We start from the raw sequence: 24,287 nt of genomic DNA on the forward strand, positions 1-24,287 counted from the left end.
TTCCTCCCCCATAACCGCCTCTTTCTTTGGGCTTACCTTCCTCCTGCAGTGGCTGGTCCGGACTCCGGAAGGCAAGCTCTCTTTTTCGGTGTGACTGCGAGATGACTCCCAGTCGCCACCTCTTTGCCAGCCACTTCCTGGCAGTGGCAGCTGGCTGCAGGCTGCCAAAAACTACCGGAGCTCTTGAACACGCTAAAAAAGCCACCAGCGCGTTTGAGGGCTGCGGTAGTTTTCTGAAGTCCTCAAGCCCTGGTTATAATTTTCCTAGGACTAGAATGGAGCCATATCTTGATTATTTTTTCCCCAGATGGGTGGCATGTACGAAAGATGGCTGGACACCCTGGTCTCAGCTCTTCAACAACGTGAGAAGGAAGCCAATGTGGTGGTAGTGAACTGGCTGGCTCTCGCCCAACAACTCTACACCATCGCTGTCAACAACACAAGGGTGGTTGGCAAACAACTTGCAGAGCTGCTCGACTGGTTAGAGGTAAATTTTACAAGCAAACAAACATTTCACTCCGCACATCGCACGCGAAGGTCACAGCCCAACCTCGCATCAAGCTGATGCTTGGAAGCGCCACATTTGCTCACGCCAAGACTTACTACTTGGAGCAGCAGCATGACAAAGCTGGCTGAGTGCCAAAAAGGTGAGGAGAGGAAATAATTGGGGCTGATTACATACCAGATATCTCAAGAGACACAATCTACGTGGAAATGCACCACGGCTTCATCCTTTTACATCTGCCAATCTGGCTCAGGTCTCTTGTTCAGATCGGCTTGGTTAATCCCTAATTGCTTAATCATTCCTTAAAATATCTGTTCCTTAATCTAGTTAGGTCCCTGCTGTCATTTGGAAATGCGAAGCTTAGGGAAACCGGGGAGTAGGAAATATATCATTTCACAGATCTTAAATACTGGCCTCTTCAGACTAAGATCTTAGTCAAATACCGAAAAGCCATATCCTTGCCTCTATTTTATGCGCATATTTATTTGGCTGATCTCAGTAGGCAGGCCTTGTACCCTTGCCGCCGGCAGGTGTTCCTTAATCCAAATTTGCTTTCTCTCTCTCTCTCTCTGTCACAGTTGATTAGTCAACTTCTGTCTTTAATTAATCTGGCTCTCATTGGATAAACCTGGTCTTCCAAGCTGTTTTATGTACTTTGGCATTTGCATTAAGGCCTTCTGTAACCGAACTATACATTTAGAATTTAATTTCCTAATTGCTGTGGCCTTTTATGGCTGGATTAGTTTATAATTTTCAGGGGAAGAATGCACATTTGAGTGGCAGGCAGTGGTGGGTTTCAAATTTTTTTAAAACCTCTTCTGTAGGTGTGGCCTGCTTTGTGGGAGTGGCTTTTAGGCCATGTGATCGGGTGGGAGTGGCTTGCCGGCTATGTGACTGAGTGGGAGTGGCTTGCCAGCCATGTGACTGAGTGGGGTTGACTTGCCAGCCATGTGACTGAGTGGGTGTGGCCAACTTGTAAAATGTGGTGAAACTCACTTAACAACGCTCTTGCTTAGCAACCAAAATGTTGGCTCAGAAACTCTGGCATTTGAAGCACACAAGTCTTAAAGCTGTCAAGTTACAAGACCCTTGCACCCCTAACCCTTTAGAAAAAAAAGCCCCAGGGGTGTTCAAACTTGACAGCTTTGAGACTTATGGACTTCAACTCCCAGAATTCCTCCTCTAGTCATGTTGGCTCAGGAACTCTGGCATTGAAGTGTGCAAGTCTTAAAGCTGTCAAGTTACAAGACCTTTGCACCCCTAACCCTTTAGGAAAAAAAACCCCAGGGGTGTTCAAACTTGACAGCTTTACGACTTGTGGACTTCAACTCCCAGAATTCCTCCTCTCGCTCTTCATCTTGAAGATGTGCAGACGGGCGGGGGGAGGGAGCTGGAACCGGTTCTAAACGGCACTGTAGATTTGTGGAACCTCTTCTATAGGAGAGGTTAGAACTGGCAGGAATCCACTCCTGGTGGCGGGTGACTAACTGGACATACACTACAGCCCTCGATCTACCACAGTTTATTTAGTGACCATTCAAAATGACAGTGGCCCTGAAGAAAGTGACTTACGACCATTTTCACACTTAACATTGCAGCCTCCCCATGGTTACATGATCAAAATTCAGATGCTTGGCAACCGATTCATCTTTATGACGGTTGAGTGTCCCTGGGGCGTGTGATCCCCATTTGCGACCTTGTGGTAAGCAAAGTCAATAGAGAAGCCAGATTCAATTACAAGCGTGTGGCTAACTTAACAACTGCAGTGATTCGCTTAACAACCGTGGCAAGAAAGGTCATAAAGTGAGACAAAACTCACTTAGCCGCTGACTTGGTTGTCGTCATAAGTCGAGGACTACCTGTGAAATGCCCTATTCTTAGATACCCTTGATTTTTTTAAAAAAATATGTTGGTTTTCTTCTGGAAGGAAAGTTCTAGTGTGAGATTTTTGTCCATTTGTTATGTAATGTGGTGCAGTCAAAGGGAACAAAGTGTTGTGGCCTGCCAGTGGCCAGCGGAGCTGGCAGCAGATTCGGACAGTGAGGAGGTTGGGGAGGACCAGTCCTGGAGCCTGGGGAAGGCTCTGATGAGGGCTCTGTGTCAAAGGCAGAGATGGGGGCAGGGCCGTTTGGCAGTTATCAGCTACCTTTGGAGTCAGATATCAGTGAGGCAGACAAACAGCTGGAGCTTGTTCCCAGTTTGCGCATGTGCAGAGTTGCCAGACGAAGGGAACAGCTAAGGAACAAGGGTCAACTTGGGAGTAAGGCCATAAGTGGACGGTGAACGGCCCCTCCCATAGGGCATAAAAGAGGAGCGAAAGGGGAATGGAGTTTGCAGGAAACAATGAGTTCATTCCTGCATTTTTGCCAAGTATTGCGGCATCTGAAAGATATCAGCCTGGCCACTCTCCAAACCTGATAAAGGTTGGTAATTGTGAACTATCTTGAAAAACTATGGGAGAGGAAAGACTTTGCTGGAGAGAAATTCACTGTAAATTAAATAAAAGGGGTTTATCGGGGCAAGGACTTGGCTTTGTGCTGCTGGAGAAGCCTATGTCAGAACATAAAGCACTCATTTCTCCTCTTATTTGTTGCAGAAGAAGAAGGATTTCCAACTGGAGAACATCCATCTGATTGGCTACAGTCTCGGGGCCCATATTGCTGGCTATGCTGGAAACTATGCCCGGGGCACTATCGGAAGAATTACAGGTGACCACCTGGTGGCTTTTTCTCGCTTTCCAAAAACATTGCAGAGGTTTGTCTCCTGCTTCTGCAACTGCCAGATGTTCCCATTTAGTGCAAGAAGTGGTTTTGTAGCCCCAGCCTAGAGGATTAATCCAGGGCTCTCCAAATTTGGCAATTTTAAGACTCGGGGACCTCAACGTGAGGAATTCTGGGAGTTGAAGTCCACCAGGCTTAAAGTTGCCAAATTTGGAGACCCCTGACTTTGTCGACCCTGACTAAGTTGTGTCTGCTCCTCCTCTAAAAGTCTTAAAGTTGCCTGGTATAGCGTCACCTGTTTGAACTGGGCCTTAGACTAGAACAGGGGTCTCCAACCAGGGGTTGGATTCAAAAAATTTAGCAACCGGATCTCTGCCCTGTTGCTGGGTGGGTGTGGCCATGGTGGGTGTGGTCTACTCTACCTCCTGCACCATGGCAGTGGGGGGTTGCCCTCCCCAGGCTCCAGAGACTTTCTTTGAGCCTCCAGGAGGACGAAAACAGCTTCTACCAGGCTCCAGAGACCCTACAGAGGCTGGAAACGAGTCCGTTTCTGGACTTTCGGGAAATTCTGGAAAGCCTGTTTTTCACCCGCCATGAGCCTCCACCCAGCCATTGCACTTAACTGACATCCAAAATGGGCCGCGTGGAGACTCCTGGGAGGCGAGGGGCAGGGTGGGTGTGGCCAGCCAGTCTTTGCAACTAATGGTTCGATGAACCTGATGTAAAATTAGCATCCGATTTGCCTGAACCGGTCCGAACTGTCTGAGTCCCACCCCTGTCTCCCACACAGCCTCGCTGGCTGGGGAATTCTGGGAGTTGAAGTCCACCAGGCTTAAAGTTGCCAAATTTGGAGACCCCTGACTTTGTCGACCCTGACTAGGTTGTGTGTACTCCTTCAAGACCCTGACTAGGTTGTGTGTACTCCTTCTCAAGAGGAGAAACTTCCTGACAGTGAGAACAATTAATCAGTGGAACAGAAGTTGCCTCCAGAAGTTGTGAATGCCCCAACACTGGAAGTCTTTAAGAAGATGTTGGATAGCCATTTGTCTGGAACGGTATAGGGTTTCCTGCTTAGGCAGGGGGTTGGACTAGAAGACCTCCAAGGTCCTTTCCAACTCTACTATTGTATTGTATTGTAAGTAATTAATCAAAGCCATCCCACTCAAAATAGCCTTGGGTAAACCAATCTCTCTAGGCTGCCTACTATGCACGCTCTTGGGTGTAATTGCAGAGCTGTGTTTTGGTCAAGGCTGGGTTGTGGTTAGTGGTGGACGGGGCCAAAGTCAGAAGGCAGGAGGGCATCTCATTTCGGTCTCTGCCTTCTCTTTTGTTTTCTGCCATGTCATCAGCTTTTTGATTTCTAGGGCCCTCAAGTCCTTCATTACACAGGGAGAAAAGTTAAGGGAAAAAAAAATCTTTTATTGGCATTAGCGGCAGATTTGCACTCCTCAATCCACCCTTAACCTTAATTGCCATGTGAAAGAAAGCATTTTTTTGGGAAGGGCTCATCCGTGAAACTTTTCTTCCCAGCTCTGGGTGTACGTGTGTTTCAGTATGTACGCCTTTTATCTGCGTGCATACACCCAGAACCTCATTTTGCCAAAAATAGTTTCCCCAAACTTTGCATCTCATGGAGGATCTACTTTATAATTCTCCTTCCAAGCCAGACAACCTGTCACCCCAAGGCTAGGAGGGATCCCCAACCCTGCCTTTTTGTGAGTCTCGAAATTGCGGAAAATATGCTGCTCTTTTGAGGCAGAAATGCACGACACGGCAAGTTCTATTAGATAGCAAACCAGAACGTGCCAGAAATGTAGCTTTTTTCTTGATAAACTAAGTTTATCAGTGTATTTGGGCCATGGGCTCTGTTCAGCCCCAGAAAGCTAGTTTCATATTGTACGTAACAACCCACCTCCAAATTTGGAAGTTAATCATGAGATCAGGGGTGGGTTCCTGCCAGTTCTAACCTCTTCTATGGAAGAGGTTCCACAAATCTACAGTGCTGTTTAGAACTGGTTCCAGCTGCCTCCCCCCGCCCCTTCTGCACATCATCAAGATGAAGAGCGAGAGGAGGAATTCTGGGAGTTGAAGTCCACAAGTCTTAAAGCTGTCAAGTTTGAACACCCCTTGGTTTTTTTTCTAAAGGGTTAGGAGTGCAAGGGTCTAGTAACTTGACAGCTTTAAGACTTGCACACTTCAATGCCAGAGTTCCTGAGTCAACATGACTGGAGGAGGAATTCTGGGAGTTGAAGTCCACAAGTCTCAAAGCTGTCAAGTTTGAACACCAATGCCAGAGTTTCTGAGCCAACATTTTGGTTGCTAAGTAAGAGCATTGTTAAGTGAGTTTCACCACATTTTACAAGTTGGCCACGCCCACCCAGTCACATGGCTGGCAAGCCGCTCCCACCCAGTCACATGGCCGGCAAGCCACTCCCACCAGGTCACACGGCCAGCAAGACACTCCCACAAAGCAGGCCACACCTACAGAAGAGGTTCTAAAAAAATTTGAAACCCACTACTGCATGAGATGTACCATAACATAATGGTCAAAATAGCATTACGTTTGCCCCTGCTGCTGGTGTAAACTAACCATTCCTCTGATAAGGTACAAATCAGGTTCTTCTAGAACGATAATGGCTAACCCTTTTGTCATTGCGTGCTGAAAGTGCAGGCGTACGCATGTGACAGCGCACGCCCCCCATCCCATAATGTAACGTGCATGTGACACTCCCGCCATACCCCATGCCCCTGCTCATGTACACGTGATCCCCTCATACTCCCCCCAGCCCCCACGCACGCACGCCAGTGGTGGATTCCTACCGGTTCGGACAGGTTGAGCCGAACTGGTAGCGGTTTGGCAGCCTGGGTCACTTGAAGCGGCAGCGACCCAGGCCCGCCACGCCCCTGAACTGGTTCCCCAGTTGGCGCCGTTGGCGCCAGTTCTGCGCATGTGTAGAACAATTTTAATTGCACTGTGAACGTGTGTGAAGCACGCACACGAGCAAACCGGCAATAGTGCTTGCCAGAACCCACCCCAGATGTGCAGGCAACCCCCCCACCCCGTGCCCCATTTTGGGCTTAGTAGGCCTCTCTGCTGCTTCTGCCTGCACCCCCACCCCTCTGCACATGCACGTGTGACCCCAGACCCTCCACGCATGCACATGCATCACCCACATGCCCTGAATATGCGTGGCAGAGAGGGCTCTGCGTGCCACAGGTTTGCCATCCCGGTTCTAGAACAAAGATGGGGAACGATGGCCCCTCGATGACTTGTGGACTTCAACTCCCAGAATTCCTGAGCCCGCCATGAGCCAACTGGCTCGGAAATTCTGGGAGTTGAAGTCCACAAGTCATCAAGGGGCCCTCGTTCTCCACCCTTGTTCTAGAAGAACGATGACCTCCAATTATGACGAAGGGCTAACCACATGCCTTGGATATTCCAGGCTTGGATCCAGCTGGACCGATGTTCGAGGGAGCCGATCCAAGCAGACGTCTTTCTCCCGACGACGCTGATTTTGTGGATGTCTTGCACACGTACACGAGAGAAACGCTGGGCATCAGCATTGGGATCCAGATGCCTGTGGGTCACATCGACATTTACCCCAACGGAGGAGACATCCAGCCAGGATGCGGCCTTACTGAAATCTTGGGAACGCTCGCTTTAGGAGGTGAGTTGACTCCTCTGCTTGATCTATAAGATGAACTTGCTTCAGAGAGTAGGAGCTTGCCAGAGGCAGGAATGCCACCCTGGACTCATTTCCAAGGGGAAATGGGGAGTTTCTTCAGACATGGACAGCATTCCTCTGAGGAAGGGTAGTGTAACAGTTGATATCAAATAAGCGTGTTAGCAAAATATGCCTTGTACAAATGAATACCCTGGCAGGAGGGCCACTTTGGTCTAGTGGTTAAGGTATTCGGCTAGAAAACCGAAGACTGTGAGTTCAAGTCCCACCTTAGTCATGAAAGCCAGCTGGGTGACTTTAGGCCAGGGTCACCTAGGGGTGTCAAACTCAATTTCATTGAGGGCTGCATCAGGGTTGTGTTTGACCCCAGGGGGAGTGGCTAAGGTGGGCGTGGCCATCTTGACATCACTCATATTGGGGGTGCCCATGGTAACCCAAGTGCTCTACCAGTGAAAAGGGGCTCCCGAGCACTGTTTTCGGCTGGGAGGACCTCCTGCAACCCTCTACCAGCGAAAATGGAGCATGCGGCCCTCTGGAGCTCCATTTTTGCTGGCAGAGGCACCGCGGGTCGGTCCTTCACTGTTTTCAAATTTAAGGCCCCTGGACCTTAAATTTGACACCCCCCGCTTTAGGCCAATTGCCAAGAGATGGTGAATTCTGGTCTCACCTTAGATATGAAAGCCAGCTGGGTGACGTTTGGGCCAGTCACTCTCTCTCAGCCCCACCCATCACACAGGGCTGCTGTTATGGGGAAAATAGGGGGAGGAAGGTGCATTGGACATGTTCACCTCCTTGAATTATTTCTAAAAAGAGTAAAGATGGGATATAACTAACTAACTAACTAACTAACCAACCAACTAATTACATACATACCATACCATACCATACCATGCCATATCTTGCATTGGACATGTTCACTGGCTTGAATTATTTCTAAAAATAGTAAAGATGGGATATAACTAACTAACTAACTAACTAACTAACTAACCAACCAACCAACCAACTAATTACATACATACATACATACATACATACATACATACATACATACCGTACCTTGCATTGGACATGTTCACTGGCTTGAATTGTTTCTAAAAATAGTAAAGATGGGATATATATATATATATATATATATATATATATATATATATATATATATATATATATATATATATATATATATATATATATATATATATATATATATATATATATATATATATATATATATATATATATATATATATATATATATATATATATATATATATATATATATATATATATATATATATATATATATATATATATATATACATACATACATACATACATACATACACTACCTTGAAATATTCAACAAATGGTCTCAGCCAAGACTTATGAAGACTTAGCTGCTTGAGTCCAATCTACAGGATAAATATTTGATGATCTGCCTGTCCCTAGTTGGCTTAGAGTGGAGGCTATACGATGGATTTTCTATTTTACCCTCCTAACAATCCAAGGAGGTAGCTCAGCGAAGAGATACGTATTGACTGTGTTCGCACAAGAGGTTTAACTCATTTTCAGGTTTTACACAATACAGGTAATTTGGTCTGGCTTAGGAGAAATGGGTTATTCCATTGTTGCATGGATTTACAGCGAAGCCTAAACCTCACACTGTTCTCGCTGTGCTTGTGCAAACTGGAAAGGAAAGGCCAGAGCATGTCAGGATTGGCATTAACCCTAGATTCTTAACCGAATTATACTATTGAGCTTCTCGACAATAAGGTTACCTAGGCAGAGCAGGAAAAAGTGAGCTTATCAAGGGAATGTATAAGACTTTAAACATCTAATTACAAACCCCACATAGAATAGAATAGAATAACAGAGTTGGAAGGGATCTTGTAGGTCATCTAGTCCAACCCCCTGCTCAAGCAGGAGGTCCCATGCCATTTCTAACAGATGGCAGCCCAGTCTCTTCTTGAAAGCTTCCAGCGGTGAAGCTCCCACAACTTCCAATGGCAACTTCTGTTCCATTGGTTGATTGCTCTCACTGTCAGAAAATTTATCCTTATTTCCAGGTTGAATCTCTCCTTGTTCAGTTTCCAACCATTATTCCTTGTCTGGCCTTCAGGGGCTTTGATAAATAGGTTGTCCCCCTCCCTCTTTGACAGCCCCTCAGATATTGGAACACTTATAGGGCTTTCTTTTATAAAGGACAGGCATAATTGACAGGCATAATTGTGGTTGAACATTTTCCCAAATTCTCACATGTACCAACACTTGTTTAGTTAGTTAATACTTTGGGTACAAAGCTAACCCAGTTCTAAGTACAGTTAATCCTCAACTTACAACTGATTGCTTAGTGATTATTTGAAAGTATAATGGACACCCTCACTTATTTATACCTGTTTAACAGCGGCCTGGGGGGATATGGTGGCTCAGTGGCTAAGACACCAAGCTTCTCAATCAGAAAGGTTGGCAGTTTGGCGGTTCAAATCCCTAGCATCGCGTAATGGAGTGAGCTCTCATTACTTGTCCCAGTTTCTGCTAACCTAGCAGTTCAAAAGCACGTAAAAATGCAAGTAGAAAAATAGGAACCATCTTTGGTGGGAAGGTAACAGTACTCCATGCGCCTTTGGCGTTGAGTGATGCTGGCCACATGACCACGGAGACGTTTTCGGACAGTGCTGGCTCTTTAGCTTTGAGACAGAGATGAGCACCGCCCCCTAGAGTCGGGAATGACTAGCACATATGTGCGAGGGGAATCTTTACCTTTACCTTTAATAGCAGCCTGCATTCACCTGACTTTGATTGACATTGATTGACATTGGTTTTGCTGACAACAAGGGTTTATTTTCGGTTTTGAGCAAAAAGCCAACCCATGGTTGAATAAAGGGCTCGTTTAATGACCACTACAAAAAGGTTGAAAAATCGGGCCCGATCTGCTTCATGACTGTCATTTACAACCATAATGGGAGAGGGTCAATAGCAATTGTAACTAGAGGACTGCCTGTAAAATGTGCCACTCAGTTTAGGCTTCAGCTGAGGTCTTTTAAATACTAAGCTTTAGTACCATATGAGCAGTACTAAAAGTTATATAAATGTTTCGTTTGATAAAATATACTTTATATCAGTGCAAAGACTATATGCTGCCATGTAGCCATATGAAGTGTGGCAGTACCTATACAAGATAACAGTATAACAGAGTTGGAAGGGACCTTGGAGGTCTTCTAGTCTAACCCCCTGCTCAAGCAGGACACCTTGTACCATTTCAGTCAAATGGCGGTCCAGTCTCTTCTTAAAAAGCTCCAGTGATGTAGCACCCACAACCTCTGGAGGCAAGTCGTTCCATGAAAGCCAGCTGGGTGATTAATCATTCTGGTAGTAAATTTCTCCTTAGTTCTAGGTTGGTTCTCTCCTTGATTAGTCAATAATCAAGTAAATTAGTAAATAATTACAATAAAAAGGCAAAAATGGAGAAAAGGTTAAGGCAAAAAGTTGTCTAAGCACTTATACTTTCAGTATCCACATTCCAGAGGGATGTCAAGTTATTTCTCCCAATGTCTTCAGTTCTCCAAGAATAGCAAGAAAGACCACATTTTCTAACCTTTTATTTTCAAGAAAAGGCATCCAACTCAAAGGGAATATTTTTTTTTTAATGTGGAAGATTTTTCTCTCTTTCATTCTTCCAATCCCAAACCACGGCACTTCTCAATTTAACTACTGGTCAAATTGTATTATTCAGAACAGATTCTTGAATTTGCGATGAGAAAAGTCCACCCAATTCGAAATGGGGTGGCTTCTCAAAATTTGAAAATCCTGTCTCCATTGTTGTGACAATTCTAGGGTTTAGAATTTAGGAGATTTCCAAACAATGACTTGGCACTTCCATAGTTCTCATTTTGATGAATTTCTGTTACAGCCAGTTGTATTTAACTGCCTAATTTAGTCCCCACTCCTTGCCAGGAGGCAATATGTTAAAAACTGATCAAACTGGCTGAGATTTGTATAACATGCAAAAAGACAGATGGATGCACCTTAAATAAGCTTGGGATATGATGGAAATGCATTGCAGGCATACCTCAATGACCACAATTAAGCGCCAAATTTCCATTGCTAAGTGAGACAAGTTGTTAGGTGGGTTTTGCCGAATTTTACAACCCCTTTGCCACAGATATTAAGTGACTGCAGTTGCTAAGTTAGTAACATGGCTGTTAAGTGAATCTGGCTTCCCCATTGACCTTGCTTGCCAGAAGGTCCCAAAAGGTGACCCCATGACCCCGGGACACTCCAACCATCTTAATATGAGCCATTTGTCAAGCGGTCGAATTTTGATCATGTGACCATGGGGATGCTGCAATGTTTGTAAATATGAAAAAAAGTCACTTTTTTCAGTGCCACTTTGATTGGTTACTAAACAAATAGCAATAGCACTTAGACTTAGGGGGGACATGATAGCAGTGTTCCAATATCTCAGGGGCTGCCATAAAGAAGAGGGAGTCAAACTATTCTCCAAGGCAGCTGAGGGTAGAACAAGAAGCAATGGGTGGAAACTAATCAAGGAGAGAAGCAACTTAGAACTGAGGAGAAACGTCCTGACAGTTAGAACAATTAATCAGTGGAACAGAAATTGCCTCCAGAAGTTGTGTAGGCCCCAACACTGGAAGTCTTTAAGAAGATGTTGGATAGCCATTTGTCTGAAATGGTATAGGGTTTCCTGCCTAGGCAGAGGGTTGGACTAGAAGACCTCCAAGGTCCCTTCCAACTCTGCTATTGTATTGTATTACTTATATACTGCTTCACAGTGGTTTGCAGCCCTCTAAGCTGTTTACAGAGTCAGCCTATTGCCCCCAGCAATCTGGGTCCTCATTTTACCCACCTCAGAAGGATGGAAGTTTGAGTCAAGCTTGAGCCTGGTGAGATTCGAACTGCCAAACTATAGGCAGACGGCAGAGAAGCAGAAGTAGCCTGCAGTACTGCACTCTAACCACTGTGCCATCACGGCTCTTTTGTAAGTTAGTAAGTTATGCTTTTTAGAGCAGATAAAATCACAGTCACAACCTCTTGGATCACTAAACTGATAACTTTTGTAAGTAGCCGTGTAGTAGTCCTGTCTCTTATGTAACAGGGGAACAAGCTAAAAAAAATGAACTGCCCAATCAAGGATATTAGAAGCGCAAAATGATGTAGCTATGCTTAGTAAGGCTGGTAACTTGAAATGGCTGAGTAATACAAATGTACTTTTCAAATAAGCAGCTATTTAAAGTTACAATTGCCAAAACATCTTAGGGAGATATTTACATGAGCGAGATTCGAACAGGTTGACACAATGGTCAGATATGGAAGATTCCGTTCCATACCCTATAATGGACGTTTCTGGATTTGTGGAGCAGCAGAGGTAGAAGGCTTGGCTCACATCCTATTTGCTTGTCCCAAAGGTGCTTTTTTTCAAGCAGCAACTGGACTTTCTGGGGTTTTTTTGAAGACGTTTGGCTTCTCATCCAAGAAGCGTCTTCAGCTCTGGTTGTAAAATGGTTGTAAGTCAAGGACTTCCTGCATTGTTACTGTCTTTTCCCCTGATTTGATGAAACATGTTGTGTGAACATAGCTACTGAGAAAGTATTTCAAACAGTCTCCGAGGCAAAATCCAATGCAGCTTCTACATCTTTGGCCTTTCTTTCCATACAGGATCCTTGTAAGCATTAGAACAGGATAATTCCCAGTGAAATATTAATAAAATCACCTTGGCATCTTTTCTTCTAACGTGTAAATGCTCGATGGCTTTAGGTCTCCAACTTCAATATTGGAGGTACCAAAACTGACTAAAGGTTGCTTTAAAGCAGCTGCATCCTAAACATTTTGGCCTGCGACCAGTGGATGTCTGATGGTGAGCAGGGAGCCAAAAAGCAGACAAGTTAATAAAATTGGAAGGGACCTTGGAGGTCTTCTAGCCCAACCCTCTGCTCAAGCAAGAGACCCTCTACTATTTCAGACAAGTGGCTGTCTAATCTCTTTTTAAAATCTCCAGTGATGGAACACCACAACTTCTGAAGGCAAGCCGAACCACTGATTGATTGTTGTCACTGTCAGGAAATTTCTCCTTAGTTCTAGATTGGTTTTCTCCTTGATTAGTTTCCACCCATTGCTTCTTGTCCTGCCTTCAAGTGGGTGACCCCTTCTTCTTTGTGGCAACCCCATCCATATTGGAACACTTGTATCATGTCACCTCTAGACCTTCTTTTCATCAAAATAGAGGAGGAGGAGGACAGGAAGGAGATGCCATCTTACTGATTTTGACCTCCCCGTGTGGCTGTTGCTGCTGAGTTTGGTTCCCATAAGCCCTGAGCAGTATATCAAAAGCCCCGTTCCTGGGAGGCATTATGGGTTTGGTAGCCCCACAATTCTGGAAGCAGCCCAGCCTAGGAAGGGCTGTGTTTAAGGGTTTCAGTTAGAACATCTTCGGAAAGGACTTTAAACTACAACACACACTTTGTAAATGCAAAGCCGTCATTTAAACTTCAGGCATCTTAATTGGGACTCTCCCTCATGGCAATAGGAAGGAAAAGGATGCCCGTGGGGCTTCTTGGCTAATGAACCTGAGGCTTTGTGATCATTGGCAGTCGCTTGGAAAACTCATGCCTTCCCATTTAAAACACAGCACAAAGCCATTTTAGTTTATGAAATGTTTCCAGCTGGTTCTGCGCTATCCTTATTATTTAAATGATATGTGTGCCCTTTGGGTTCCACTGCAAAATTCTTGGCTAGTGGCCTGTCTTGATTCTTGGCCAAGCTGAGCTCGTGCTTGCGCTGCATGCCAAAAACCATCACCAAGCATAAATCTTGCTGCTGCACATGGGGAAATGCTTCTCCCTTTGGGGTGAGCGGGAGAATGCGAAATGGGTGCTTTTGCATTGCAATTTAAATCAGAATAGAGCTGGAAGGGACCCTGCCCCCCCACATAATCAGGAGATCCCCCCACATAAGCAGGAGAACCCATACCAGGGACCCCCCCCCCCGGTATGTGAACCTGGGGTGGGATTCAGCCAGTCCTCACCAGTTCAGACGAACCGGATGTTAATTTTACATCTGGTTCACTGAACTGGTAGCTACAAGGACTGGCTGGCCCCGCCCACCCCTCCCCTCCCAGGAGTCACAATGTGGCCCGTTCATCATGCCAGGTAACCCACATGGCGGCTCTGGGAGAGCGAAAAACGGGTTTCCCGGACACGCGGAAACAGGCCTGTTTCCGGCCTCCAGTGCCCTGGGGAGGCCGTTACCCCCCCTCCCAGAGGCTTGAGGAAAGCCTCCGGAGCCTGGGGAGGGCAAAAAACAGGCCTGCTGGAAGTACCGGAAGTCTGAAAACAGGCCTGTTTCTGGCCTCTGGAGGGCCTCTGGAGCCAGGGGAAGACTGTTTCCCCCTTCTCGGAGGCTCAAGGAAAGCCTCCGGAGCCTGGGGATGGCAAAAACGCCCTCCCCGCTGTGGTGCAGGAGGCCAAGTAGGCCATGCCCACCATGGCCACGCCCACCCAGCAACTGGGCAGAGGATCCCATTGCTAACATTTTTCAATCCCACCCCTGGTGTGTGAACTGGCACCAGTCTGCGGCATGCCAGCAACCGGGCTGTGCAAACAAGGGAAGGCCCATTTGCGGGATAGAGGTAGGACTCAAAACCACACACCCCCCCCTCTGGTCAATGGAGGAAGCTTTCTCCCCAGAACTGGACCCTGGTGCCCAAATGCTTGTGGGGTGTTGCCCTATATCATTTCAGACAAATGGCTGTCCAGTATTTCTTAAAAGCCTCCAGTGAAAATGTATTTTGTATTAATATAAAAACTATATGCTGCATGGGTCCATGCTGCCATGGGTCCATATGTACCTACACAAGAATACAGAATAACAGATTTGGAAGGGAACTTGGAGGTCTTCTAGTCTAACCCCCTGCTCAGGCAGGAAACCCTATAGCAGTGATGGCGAACCTATAGCACGCGCGCCACAGGTGGCACGCAGAGCCATTTGTCAGGGCACGTGAGGCGCTGCCCTATCAGCTGAGTTCACCCTTTTTTAAAGCCATTTTTCACCCTCCCCAGGCGCCAGAGGCTTTATAGGAGCCTGGGGAGGGCAAAAAGAGCCTCCCCCACCCCCCAGAGGCCCTCTGGAGGCTTCATGAGCTTCCCTGAAGCCTCCGGAGTGCAAAAAAAACGGCCATACGGGCAAACCGGAAGTTCCTGGAACGGACTTCCGGTTTGCTCGGAGGGTCATTTTGACTGCTTCGGAGGCTTCAGGGAAGTCTCCTGAAGGTCCCTGAAGCCTCCGGAGGGCTTCCGGGGGGGGGGGGGTCAGGGGAGGCTGTTTTCGCTCTCCCCATTCTCCTATAAAGCCTCTGAAGCCTGGGGGGGACGAAAAAAGCATGCAAAAATGGGGGGGGTTGCGCCTGTGGTGGGCACATGCGCACTGGGGGGTCGCACAATGCATTATGGGTGCGGTACACCTGCACACGACCCCCCTGCGCTCCCCCCACTTATGGCACGCGAGCCAAAAAAGGTTCACCATCGCTGCCCTATAGAATTTCAGAAAAATGGTTGTCCAATCTTCTTAAAAAGCTCCAGTGATGGAGCAAGCACAACTTCTGGAGGTAATCTGTTCCACTGGTTAATTGTCCCCACCGTTAGGAAGTTTCTCCTTAATTCCAGCTTGCTTCTCTCCTTGATTAATTTCCATCCATTGTTTCTTGTCCTGCCATCTGGTGCTTTGGAATATAAGTTGCTATTCCTCTTCTTTGTGGCAGCTTCTCAAATACTGAAACACTGTTATCATGTCATCCCTAGTCCTTCATTTCATTAAACTAGATAAATCCAACCGGTCTTCCTATGTTTTAGTCTCCAGGCCCTTGATCATCTCAGTTGCTCTTCTTTGCACTTTTTCCAAAGCCTCAAACATCTTTTTTATAATGTGGCAACCAAAGCTGGATGCAGTATTCCAGGTGTGGTCTTACTCGGGATTTATAAAGCAGGACTAATACTTCACATAAGTTTGATTCTATGGCTCTGTTTATACAACCCAGGATGATATTAGCTTTCTTGGCTGCTGATGCACACAAATGGCTCATATTTAAGTGATCTTCCACTAGGACTCCAAAAGGGACATGGTGGCTCAGTGGCTAAGACGCTGAGCTTGTCGATCAGAAAGGTCGACAGTTTGGCGGTTCAAATCCCTTGCGTTGTGTAACTGAGTGAGCTCCCGTTATTTCTCCCAGCTTCTGCCAACCTAGCAGTTCGAAAGCATGTAAAAATGCAAGTAGAACGAAAATTCAGAATTAGGATACTCATGGGAGCGGATGAAAAAAATGATTAAAAAATTGTACAGTTACCTACTTAGAATAAATTTAGAAGAAGAAGAGGTTAAAGAAACAATGATAAGATGGGCAAAAACTTTGGATATACAATAGAACTAGAAAAATGGCAATGACTATGGGAAAGGAACTATAAATTGACAATTGGCGACAGCATACAAAGATAATTTATATAATTGTTTTATAGATGGCACATGACACCTGAAAGATTAGCAAAAATGTTTAAGGATAAATCAGCTAAATGTTGGAAATGTCACCAATTGCCAGGAACATATATACAATACAATACAATACAATAGTAGAGTTGGAAGGGACCTTAGAGGCCTTCTAGTCCAACCCACTGCCTAGGCAGGAAACCCTATACCGTTTCAGGCAAATGGCTATCCAACATCTTCTTAAAGACTTCCAGTGTTGGGGCATTCACAACTTCTGGAGGCAACTTCTGTTCCACTGATTAATTGTTCTAACTGTCAGGAAATTTCTCCTCAGTTCTAAGTTGCTTCTTTCCTTGATTAGTTTCCACCCATTGCTTCTTGTTCTACCCTCAAGATGTGGTGGATGTGCAGGGATGCAAAAAGCTATTGGGTTAAAATACAAACATGGTTAGAGAAAATGATACATCAACCCATAGAATTTAAGCCAGAAGTATTTTTAATGGGTATTCTACCAGAGAAATATAGTAAAGAAGATTCATATTTGATTGTACAAACAATAACAACAGCTAGAATTGTATTTGCACAAAATTGGAAAGCAGACAAAATCCCATCAGAAGGGGAGGAAATAAAGAAGATATTAGACTGTGCAGAAATGAACAGGTTGACATTGAGAATAAAGGACAAGGAGGAATTGGTGTATTTACAGGACATGGGGGCGATTTTATGAGTGGCTTGAAAAAAGATATAAATAGAAAGAAAAAGGAACAAAACATGAAATAAGTATCTCAGACGACACATGATTAAATTAGGGGGAGAGAAAAGAAGAAAATATCAACATGTAAATATACAGGTGGAAAAATGAATTGACAAATGTTAAATAGTAATTATAAGAATGTATATCTAGGAATAAATTTGAAAGGAAAAATAAAAAAAACTTTTTACCAAAAAAAATGCAAGTAGAAAAATAGGAACCACCTTTTTGGGAAGGTAACAGCGTTCCGTGCGTCTTCGGTGTTTAGTCATGCCGGCCACATGACCACGGAGACGTCTTTGGACAGCGCTGGCTCTTCGGCTTTGAAACGGAGATGAGCACCGCCCCCTAGAGCAGTGTTTCCCAACCTTGGCAACTTGAAGATGTCTGGACTTCAACTCCCAGAATTCCCCAGCCAGCCATGCATCTTCAAGTTGCCAAGGTTGGGAAACACTGCCCTAGAGTCAGGAACGACTAGCATATATATGCGAGGGGAACTTTTACCTTTACCACCAGAACTCCAAGGTGCTAATGATTGACTGTGCTCCATCTGCCCCCCTCTAGAGATTGGGGACCTTGTGATATGCGAACACGAGCGGTCAGTACACCTCTTTGTGGACTCTCTTGTGAACAAGGATAAGCAGAGTTTCGCCTTCCAATGCACGGATTCCGGGCGCTTCAAGAAGGGCATTTGCTTGAGCTGTCGGAAGAATCGCTGCAACAGCATCGGCTACAACACCAAGAAGACGCGCAACAAACGCAACAGCAAGATGTACCTCAAGACAAGGGCTGGCATGCCATTCAAAGGTAAGGTGGATCCTACTACAGGTAGTCCTTGACTTACCAACACAAGTCACTCCAACATTTCTGTTCCTAAGCGAGACAGTGGCTGAGTGAGTTTTGCCCCATTTTTATGACCTTTCTTGCCACAGTTGTTAAGTGAATCACTGCAGTTGTGGTCGTAATTTAAGGACTGCCTACAATTAATTTACTGGTGTGCAAGAGCTTTGCAGTGGACCACAGACAGCTGCCTTCTTTCTCCTCCGTGTAGTAGGGAATCCATCATCCACACCCTTCTGCTTTTCTGGTTCTCTCTAGTCTTCCCAGTTGGGGTCCCAAGAATACATATGGCACTCAGATCCTCATTGGCCTTCCCCTTGCAAGCCATGTCTGTCTGTTTGTTGTTGTTGTTGTTAGTTGCGAAGTTGCATCATGACCCCATGGACAACATTCCTCCAGGCCTTCCTGGCCTCTACTATCCTCTGGAGTCCATTTAAGTTCACACCGACTGTTTTGGTGACTCCATCTAGCCACCTCCTTCTCTGTCGTCCCCTTCTTCTTTTGCCCTCCATCTTTCCCAGCATGAGGCTCTTCTCCAGGGAGTCCTTCCTTCTCATTAGGTGGCCAAAGTCTTTGAGTTTCCTCTTCAGGATCTGGCCTTCTAAAGAGCAGTCAGGGTTGATCTCCTCTAGGACGGACCGGTTGGATCGCCTTGCAGTCCAAGGGACTCGCAGGAGTCTTCTCCAGCACCATAGTTCAAAGGCCTCCATTCTCTGGCGCTCAGCCTTTCTTATGGTCCAACCTTCACAGCCATCCATTGCAACTGGGAAAACCATAGCCTTGACTATACGCACTTTCGTTGGCAGGGTGACGTCTCTGCTCTTTAGTATGCTGTCTAGATTTGCCATAGCTTTCCTCCCCAGGAGCAAGCGTCTTTTAATTTCTTGGCTGCAGTCCCCATGTGCAGTGATCTTGGAGCCCAGGAAAATAAAATCTGTCACTACCTGTCGGTTTATGTTACCCCAAATTTGCCACTCTAATGTTGGGCTCTTGTCTTTCCTCAGTTTTCCACTATCAGCTGAAGATCCATGTCTTCAGCTATAAAAATATGGGAAACATCGAACCAGCATTTTCTGTGACCTTCTATGGGACCAGTGGAGATTCTGAACCTCTACCTCTGGAAGTGTAAGTGGAAAATTTCAAATATCAGCCATTCTCGTTACAGTTGCTATTGTTTTTTTTCTAAAAAGGCCCCCTCCATGCTTTGTTTCCCCAGCTCTGCCCTAGGAACAGTTGGTAGATCCCTTGTTTTAAAGAGGGGAACAGTCCAGAGCCTTGGTAAGACCACACCTGGAATAATGCATCCGGTTTTGGTCACCACATTACAAAAAAAAAAAAAGATGTTGAGACTTTGAAGTGCAAAGAAGAGCAACTAAGAGGATTAAAGGCCTGGAGACTAAAACATATGAAGGACTTGGGTTTGTCTAGTTTAGAGAAGGGAAGGACTAGGGGGGACATGATAGCAGTATTTCAGTATTTGAGAAGCTGCCACAAAGGAGAGAGGTGTCAACTTGTTTACCAAAGCACATATAGGCAGAACAAGAAACAATGGATGGGAACTAAGCAAGGAGAGAAGCAACCTGGAATGAAGGAGAAACTTCCTAACAGTGAGGTCAACTAACCAGAGGAACATCTCGCCTTAATTTGGGTGCTTCATCACTGGAGGGTTTTAAGAAGAGACTGGAGAGGTGGTATAGGATCTCCTGCTGGAGCGGGGGCCTAGACTAGAAGACCTCCAAGGTCCCTTCCAGCTCTATTCTGATATTCAGAGAAGTTCTCAGTCTTTGTGTTCTTGCACCCCCTGTCTTAGGGCCCCATAATTTGAAATGAGGGTTGGGAATTTCCAGCTTGAGGGTCTAATCCAGGGGTGTCCAAACTTGGGAACTTTAAGACTTGTGGACTTCAACTCTCAGAATTCTGGGAGTTGAAGTCCACAAGTCTTAAAGTTCCCAAGTTTGGACACCCCTGGTCTAATCCATCTCATCACTCTCTGCACTCATCTAGAGAAAGAGTGTAGAGAAGAGCAACAAAGATGATTAGGGGAATGGGGGCTAAAACATATGAAGAATGGTTGCAGGAACTGGGTATGTCTAGTTTAATGAAAAGAAGGACTAGGGGAGACATGACAGCAGTGTTCCAATGTCTCAGGGGTTGCCACAAAGAAGAGGGAGTCAAGCTATTCTCCAAAGCACCTGAGGGTAGAACAAGAAGCAATGGGTGGAAACTAATCAAGGAGAGAAGCAACCTAGAACTGAGGAGAAATTTCCTGACAGTAAGAATAATTAATCAGTGGAACAACTTGCCTCCAGAAGTTGTGAATGCCCCCACACTGGAAGTCTTTAAGAAGATGTTGGATAGCCATTTGTCTGAAGTGGTGTAGGGTTTCCTGCCTAGGCAGGGGGTTGGACTAGAAGACCTCCAAGATCCCTTCCAACTCTGTTATTTTATTCTATTCATCAGCTCGAGTCATGAGCCCTGTGGGGCCTTGAGGTCTTCCCTCTGGACCATGGCTGGGCAGGTGGAGAAATGACCATTTGTTCAACTGTGGCTTCCTTTTTCAGATCTGATGAAATTGGCCTGAACTATACCAACACCTTCCTAGTCTACACAGGAGAAGATGTGGGTGATATTCTAAGGATCAAACTCACCTGGGAAATCACCAAGAAGTCCTGGTACAACTTTTGGAGCCAAATGAAAAATTACTGGTCCAACTCTGAGCCCTCATCCAAAGAACTGCAGATCAGATGCATCCGAGTGAAGTCGGGGGAAACTCAGAAGAAGTAAGGATTTTGCTGAAGGATCCCCAGTAGGGATCAAGTGGGGATGTAACATCCCATAGTCTTTTTCTATTGGTCAGGCTGGCTGGGAGGCAAGGGATGCTCGGTTTGAACTAAACAATTCCCACGGGCATGTGTGTTTGTGTACAGGTAGTCCTCATCTTACAACATTTCATTGAGTGACCGTTCAGAGTTACGACGACACCCAAAAAAAGGGCAAATGACCATATTTCACACCTGATTGTTGCAGTATCCCTGTGGTCACGTGATCAAAGTTCAGATGCTTGGCAACTGACTCATATTTATGACGGTTGTAGTGTTTTTTTTTGGGGGGGGTCGTGTGAATACCTTTTGCGACTTTCTTACAAGCAAAGTCAATAGGGAAGCCAGATTCACTTAACAACGGCGTTACTAACTTAGCAACTGGAGGGATTCACTTAACAAATGTGGCAAGAAAGGTCATAAAATGAGGCAAATCTCACTTAACAAATGCCTCGCTCGGCAACAAAAAGTTTGGGCTCAATTGTAGTCGTAAGTCGAGGACTACCTGAATGTGCATGTTCCCAGACAAGCAAAGTCAATGGGGGAAGTTGGATTCGCTTAATGACCATGGGATTCAAATAACATGTTACCTAGTTTAGGTAATGAAAGGTCTCCAAGAAAACAACCAAGCTCAGAGAGCACCAAGGACCCAGTGGTGGGTTGCAGGAAGTACGCCCTGGTACAGGCGCACTAGAGCATGCCCGGAGCACCGGATACTGTTCTGGTATGGTGCTCTGGAGGGCCCACCCACCCACCTGAGCTCCTTACCAGTCTTTTAAGTCTTCAGCACTTCCATGTATGCGCATAGTGCGTACAGCGCCTGTGTGACGCTCCGCTGAGCAGCTGGAGCGTCATGGAGGCTCGCGGAGGCGCTAAGACGCATGCACGCGTCCATGTGGATCCGGAAACCACCACTGCAAGGTCCCCTCATTTTAACTCCGAGCTACCGATATTCTCCTTTATCGGTATTTTTAGCTATGCTTTCTAGAGTCACACAAAGGTCAACAAATCAGAAGAGCTCAGCCTATTGTTAGCCAATCTCTTCTATGTATAGTCAACTGATCCTCATCCAGGCTTACATTACATTAGTTAGTTTACTAATCTGGAGCAAATCCAAGAATTTAACTCCCACAATCTCGGGGGAGACATTCCTCAAAGACCGCCCCAGTAGTAGGAGGGTAGGAGGCTGTTCGTCTCCGGTCGGCTTGCAAAATTGGACATTCAGAAGAGCCACAACTCTGTGTTGCAATTGTAGAGAGAACCATTATGGTGTAGCAATAGGTGTTGGCAGCCTTAAATACTCAAAAAGCCACAAAGATCCTAACCAGAAGCCCCCCATTCAATTCTGGAGCTGACCGGAAGTCCAGTTCCCCCACCGTAGAGTCTCCTTCTAGTGCGGCATTCTTTTCCTCTATCTGTCCTAACCAAAAGCCCTATCAATTGTGGAGCCAAGCAGAAAACCTGCCCCTTGCCATAAAGTCTCCTTGTGCGCCGTACTTCCTCCCACAACCCGAAGCTGCTCTCAAAATTGTGGTGTCGACCGGCAAGAGGGAGCTACAGCAGAGGGATGAAAGAGCCACATGTGGCTCCAGAGCCGCAGGTTGCCGACCCCTGGTGTAGCAGTTGAGCTGTTGGGTTAGGAACAAGGAGACCTTAGATCTGTTCTTTGACTTTAAGCCAGCCCCTCACTCTGGGTTCTAGAAGAAATATGGACTGTTGGTGTACATCTGAGACTAAAGAGTGAGGAGACCTAAATCCATTCCATCCTCAGTCATGGAAGCTCCTGAGGGACTTTGGGCCTTCCTCTAATCCCAAGAATCAGAGTGATGTATAGGTCAGTTGTTAGATCGGGTGAATGAAGGCACACTCAGGCTTCAGAGTAACAAACAGCTCTTTATTAGCACAAGTCAACTATGTACAATCCAGCGAAGGTTCAGTCTGACAGCAGCCCTTTTATAGGGAGCTGGCAGACCCTTCGACCAATCAGATTGAATATCTGTTCCCGCCGGAAGAGAGGACCTTGGTGTAAACCATTACCAACGTTTCTGGTATCTAACATCAGTGATGGTAAACCTTTTTCTTATGGCATGCCAAAATTGTCTGTGTGTGTGCAATCGTGTGTCACGCGTTGCCCACACCAATTCAATCCTCCCCATACACTTGCGCATGGGTGCGCAACCTTTGCCCGGGCTCCAGAGACTTTCCTGAAGCCTCGGAAAGGCGAAAATGGCCTCTCCAGACTCCCAAAGGCCCTCCAGAAGCCGGAAACTGATCATTTCTGAATTTCCAGTTGGCCCGTTGGGGCTGTTTTTCGCCTTCCCCAGCCTCTGGAGACTTTCCTGAAGCCCGAGGAGGGCGAAAATGGCTTCCCCTAGCCCTCTGGAAGGCCAAAAATCAGCTGGCCGGCACACGCATGCATGCTAGAGCTGACAGCTGGCATGCCAGCAAATATGGCTCTGTGTGCCACCTGTGGCATACGTGCCATAGGTTCGCCATCATCATTCACTTAGTGACCATCTGAAGTTACAACAGCCCTGAAAAACTGACTTGTGATAGTTTTTCACACTCACAACCACTGTAGCATTCCCATGGTCATGTGATCAAAATTCAGTTGTTTGGCAACTGCCATGTATTTACGACAGTTACACCGGCTTAGGATCATTTCCGTTGCTTAGCCAGGGTTGGGATTTGGAGGTTCTCTGAATCGGCCATTACGTTAGCTTCTCCCGAACCTGGGCGAACCTGTAGCAGCCCACCGCTGCTTTTATGACTTGTGGACTTCAATTCCCAGAAAGGTTTCCCCCCCGCTGCTCTAGCATAATGTTTCTCAATCTTAGCAATTTCAAAATATGTGAACCAACTCCAGAGTTCCTCAGCTAGTATGCTAGCTGGAGAATTCTGGGAGATGAAGTCCACATGACATAATTTGCCAAGGGTGAAAAAAAACCCAACAATTTGGGAATTAAAAGCTTTGTCAAAGAAAAGTTACACAATTTGAACAGATAGCTTAGTCTCACTTTCCATTTAAAGGTCCTTGTGTTGTGACTTAAAATACCTTTGGTTTGGTTTTTTTCCAGGCTTGTGTTTTGCGCAGAAGACCCTGGGAAGACCGACATATCTCCTGGCCAAGAACTCTGGTTTGTAAAATGCCGAGAAGGATGGCAAAAATGGAACAGAACAAGGTAAGTCCTGGTGCCAGTTTAGAATTTAATGGCTTGCAATAGAATTAGCACGAGGAGTTACCTAAGTGTGCTGCAGAGAAGTAATTTGTTCCTCAAATCTATTGGGCAGGGTTATCCCTTAAAACTATAAAAATAGGAAGCTACCTGATTTGGGAAGGTTTGGGAAGATGCAATGGACATCTAAAAACTTAGACTAACAGTGTGCCCTTTAAGCTCCCTAACACCTCAAAAAGGCAAAGAACAAAGGAAGAAGAAAGAAAAGAAGTGATGATGGCACATGAGGAGAAGGAGAAATAGT

At 45.8% G+C, this 24,287-nt stretch overlaps 1 protein-coding gene across 1 annotated transcript in view; it reads left to right on the forward strand.

The window, feature by feature from the left end:
* LIPG (lipase G, endothelial type) overlaps positions 1 to 24,287 on the forward strand; it is a 53,681-nt gene that overhangs the window by 24,715 nt on the left and 4,679 nt on the right. Inside the window, exons 3-9 of the mRNA XM_081942553.1 lie at positions 308 to 487; positions 3,102 to 3,213; positions 6,669 to 6,893; positions 17,713 to 17,955; positions 18,993 to 19,113; positions 20,550 to 20,768; positions 23,885 to 23,989. Of these exons, the coding sequence (XP_081798679.1) occupies positions 308 to 487; positions 3,102 to 3,213; positions 6,669 to 6,893; positions 17,713 to 17,955; positions 18,993 to 19,113; positions 20,550 to 20,768; positions 23,885 to 23,989 (1,205 nt within the window). The remainder of the gene's footprint in view (positions 1 to 307; positions 488 to 3,101; positions 3,214 to 6,668; positions 6,894 to 17,712; positions 17,956 to 18,992; positions 19,114 to 20,549; positions 20,769 to 23,884; positions 23,990 to 24,287) is intronic.

Source organism: Natrix helvetica (genome assembly GCF_964273705.1).
Source record: "Natrix helvetica genome assembly, chromosome: 2".
Classification (NCBI taxonomy): Eukaryota; Metazoa; Chordata; class Lepidosauria; order Squamata; family Natricidae; genus Natrix; species Natrix helvetica.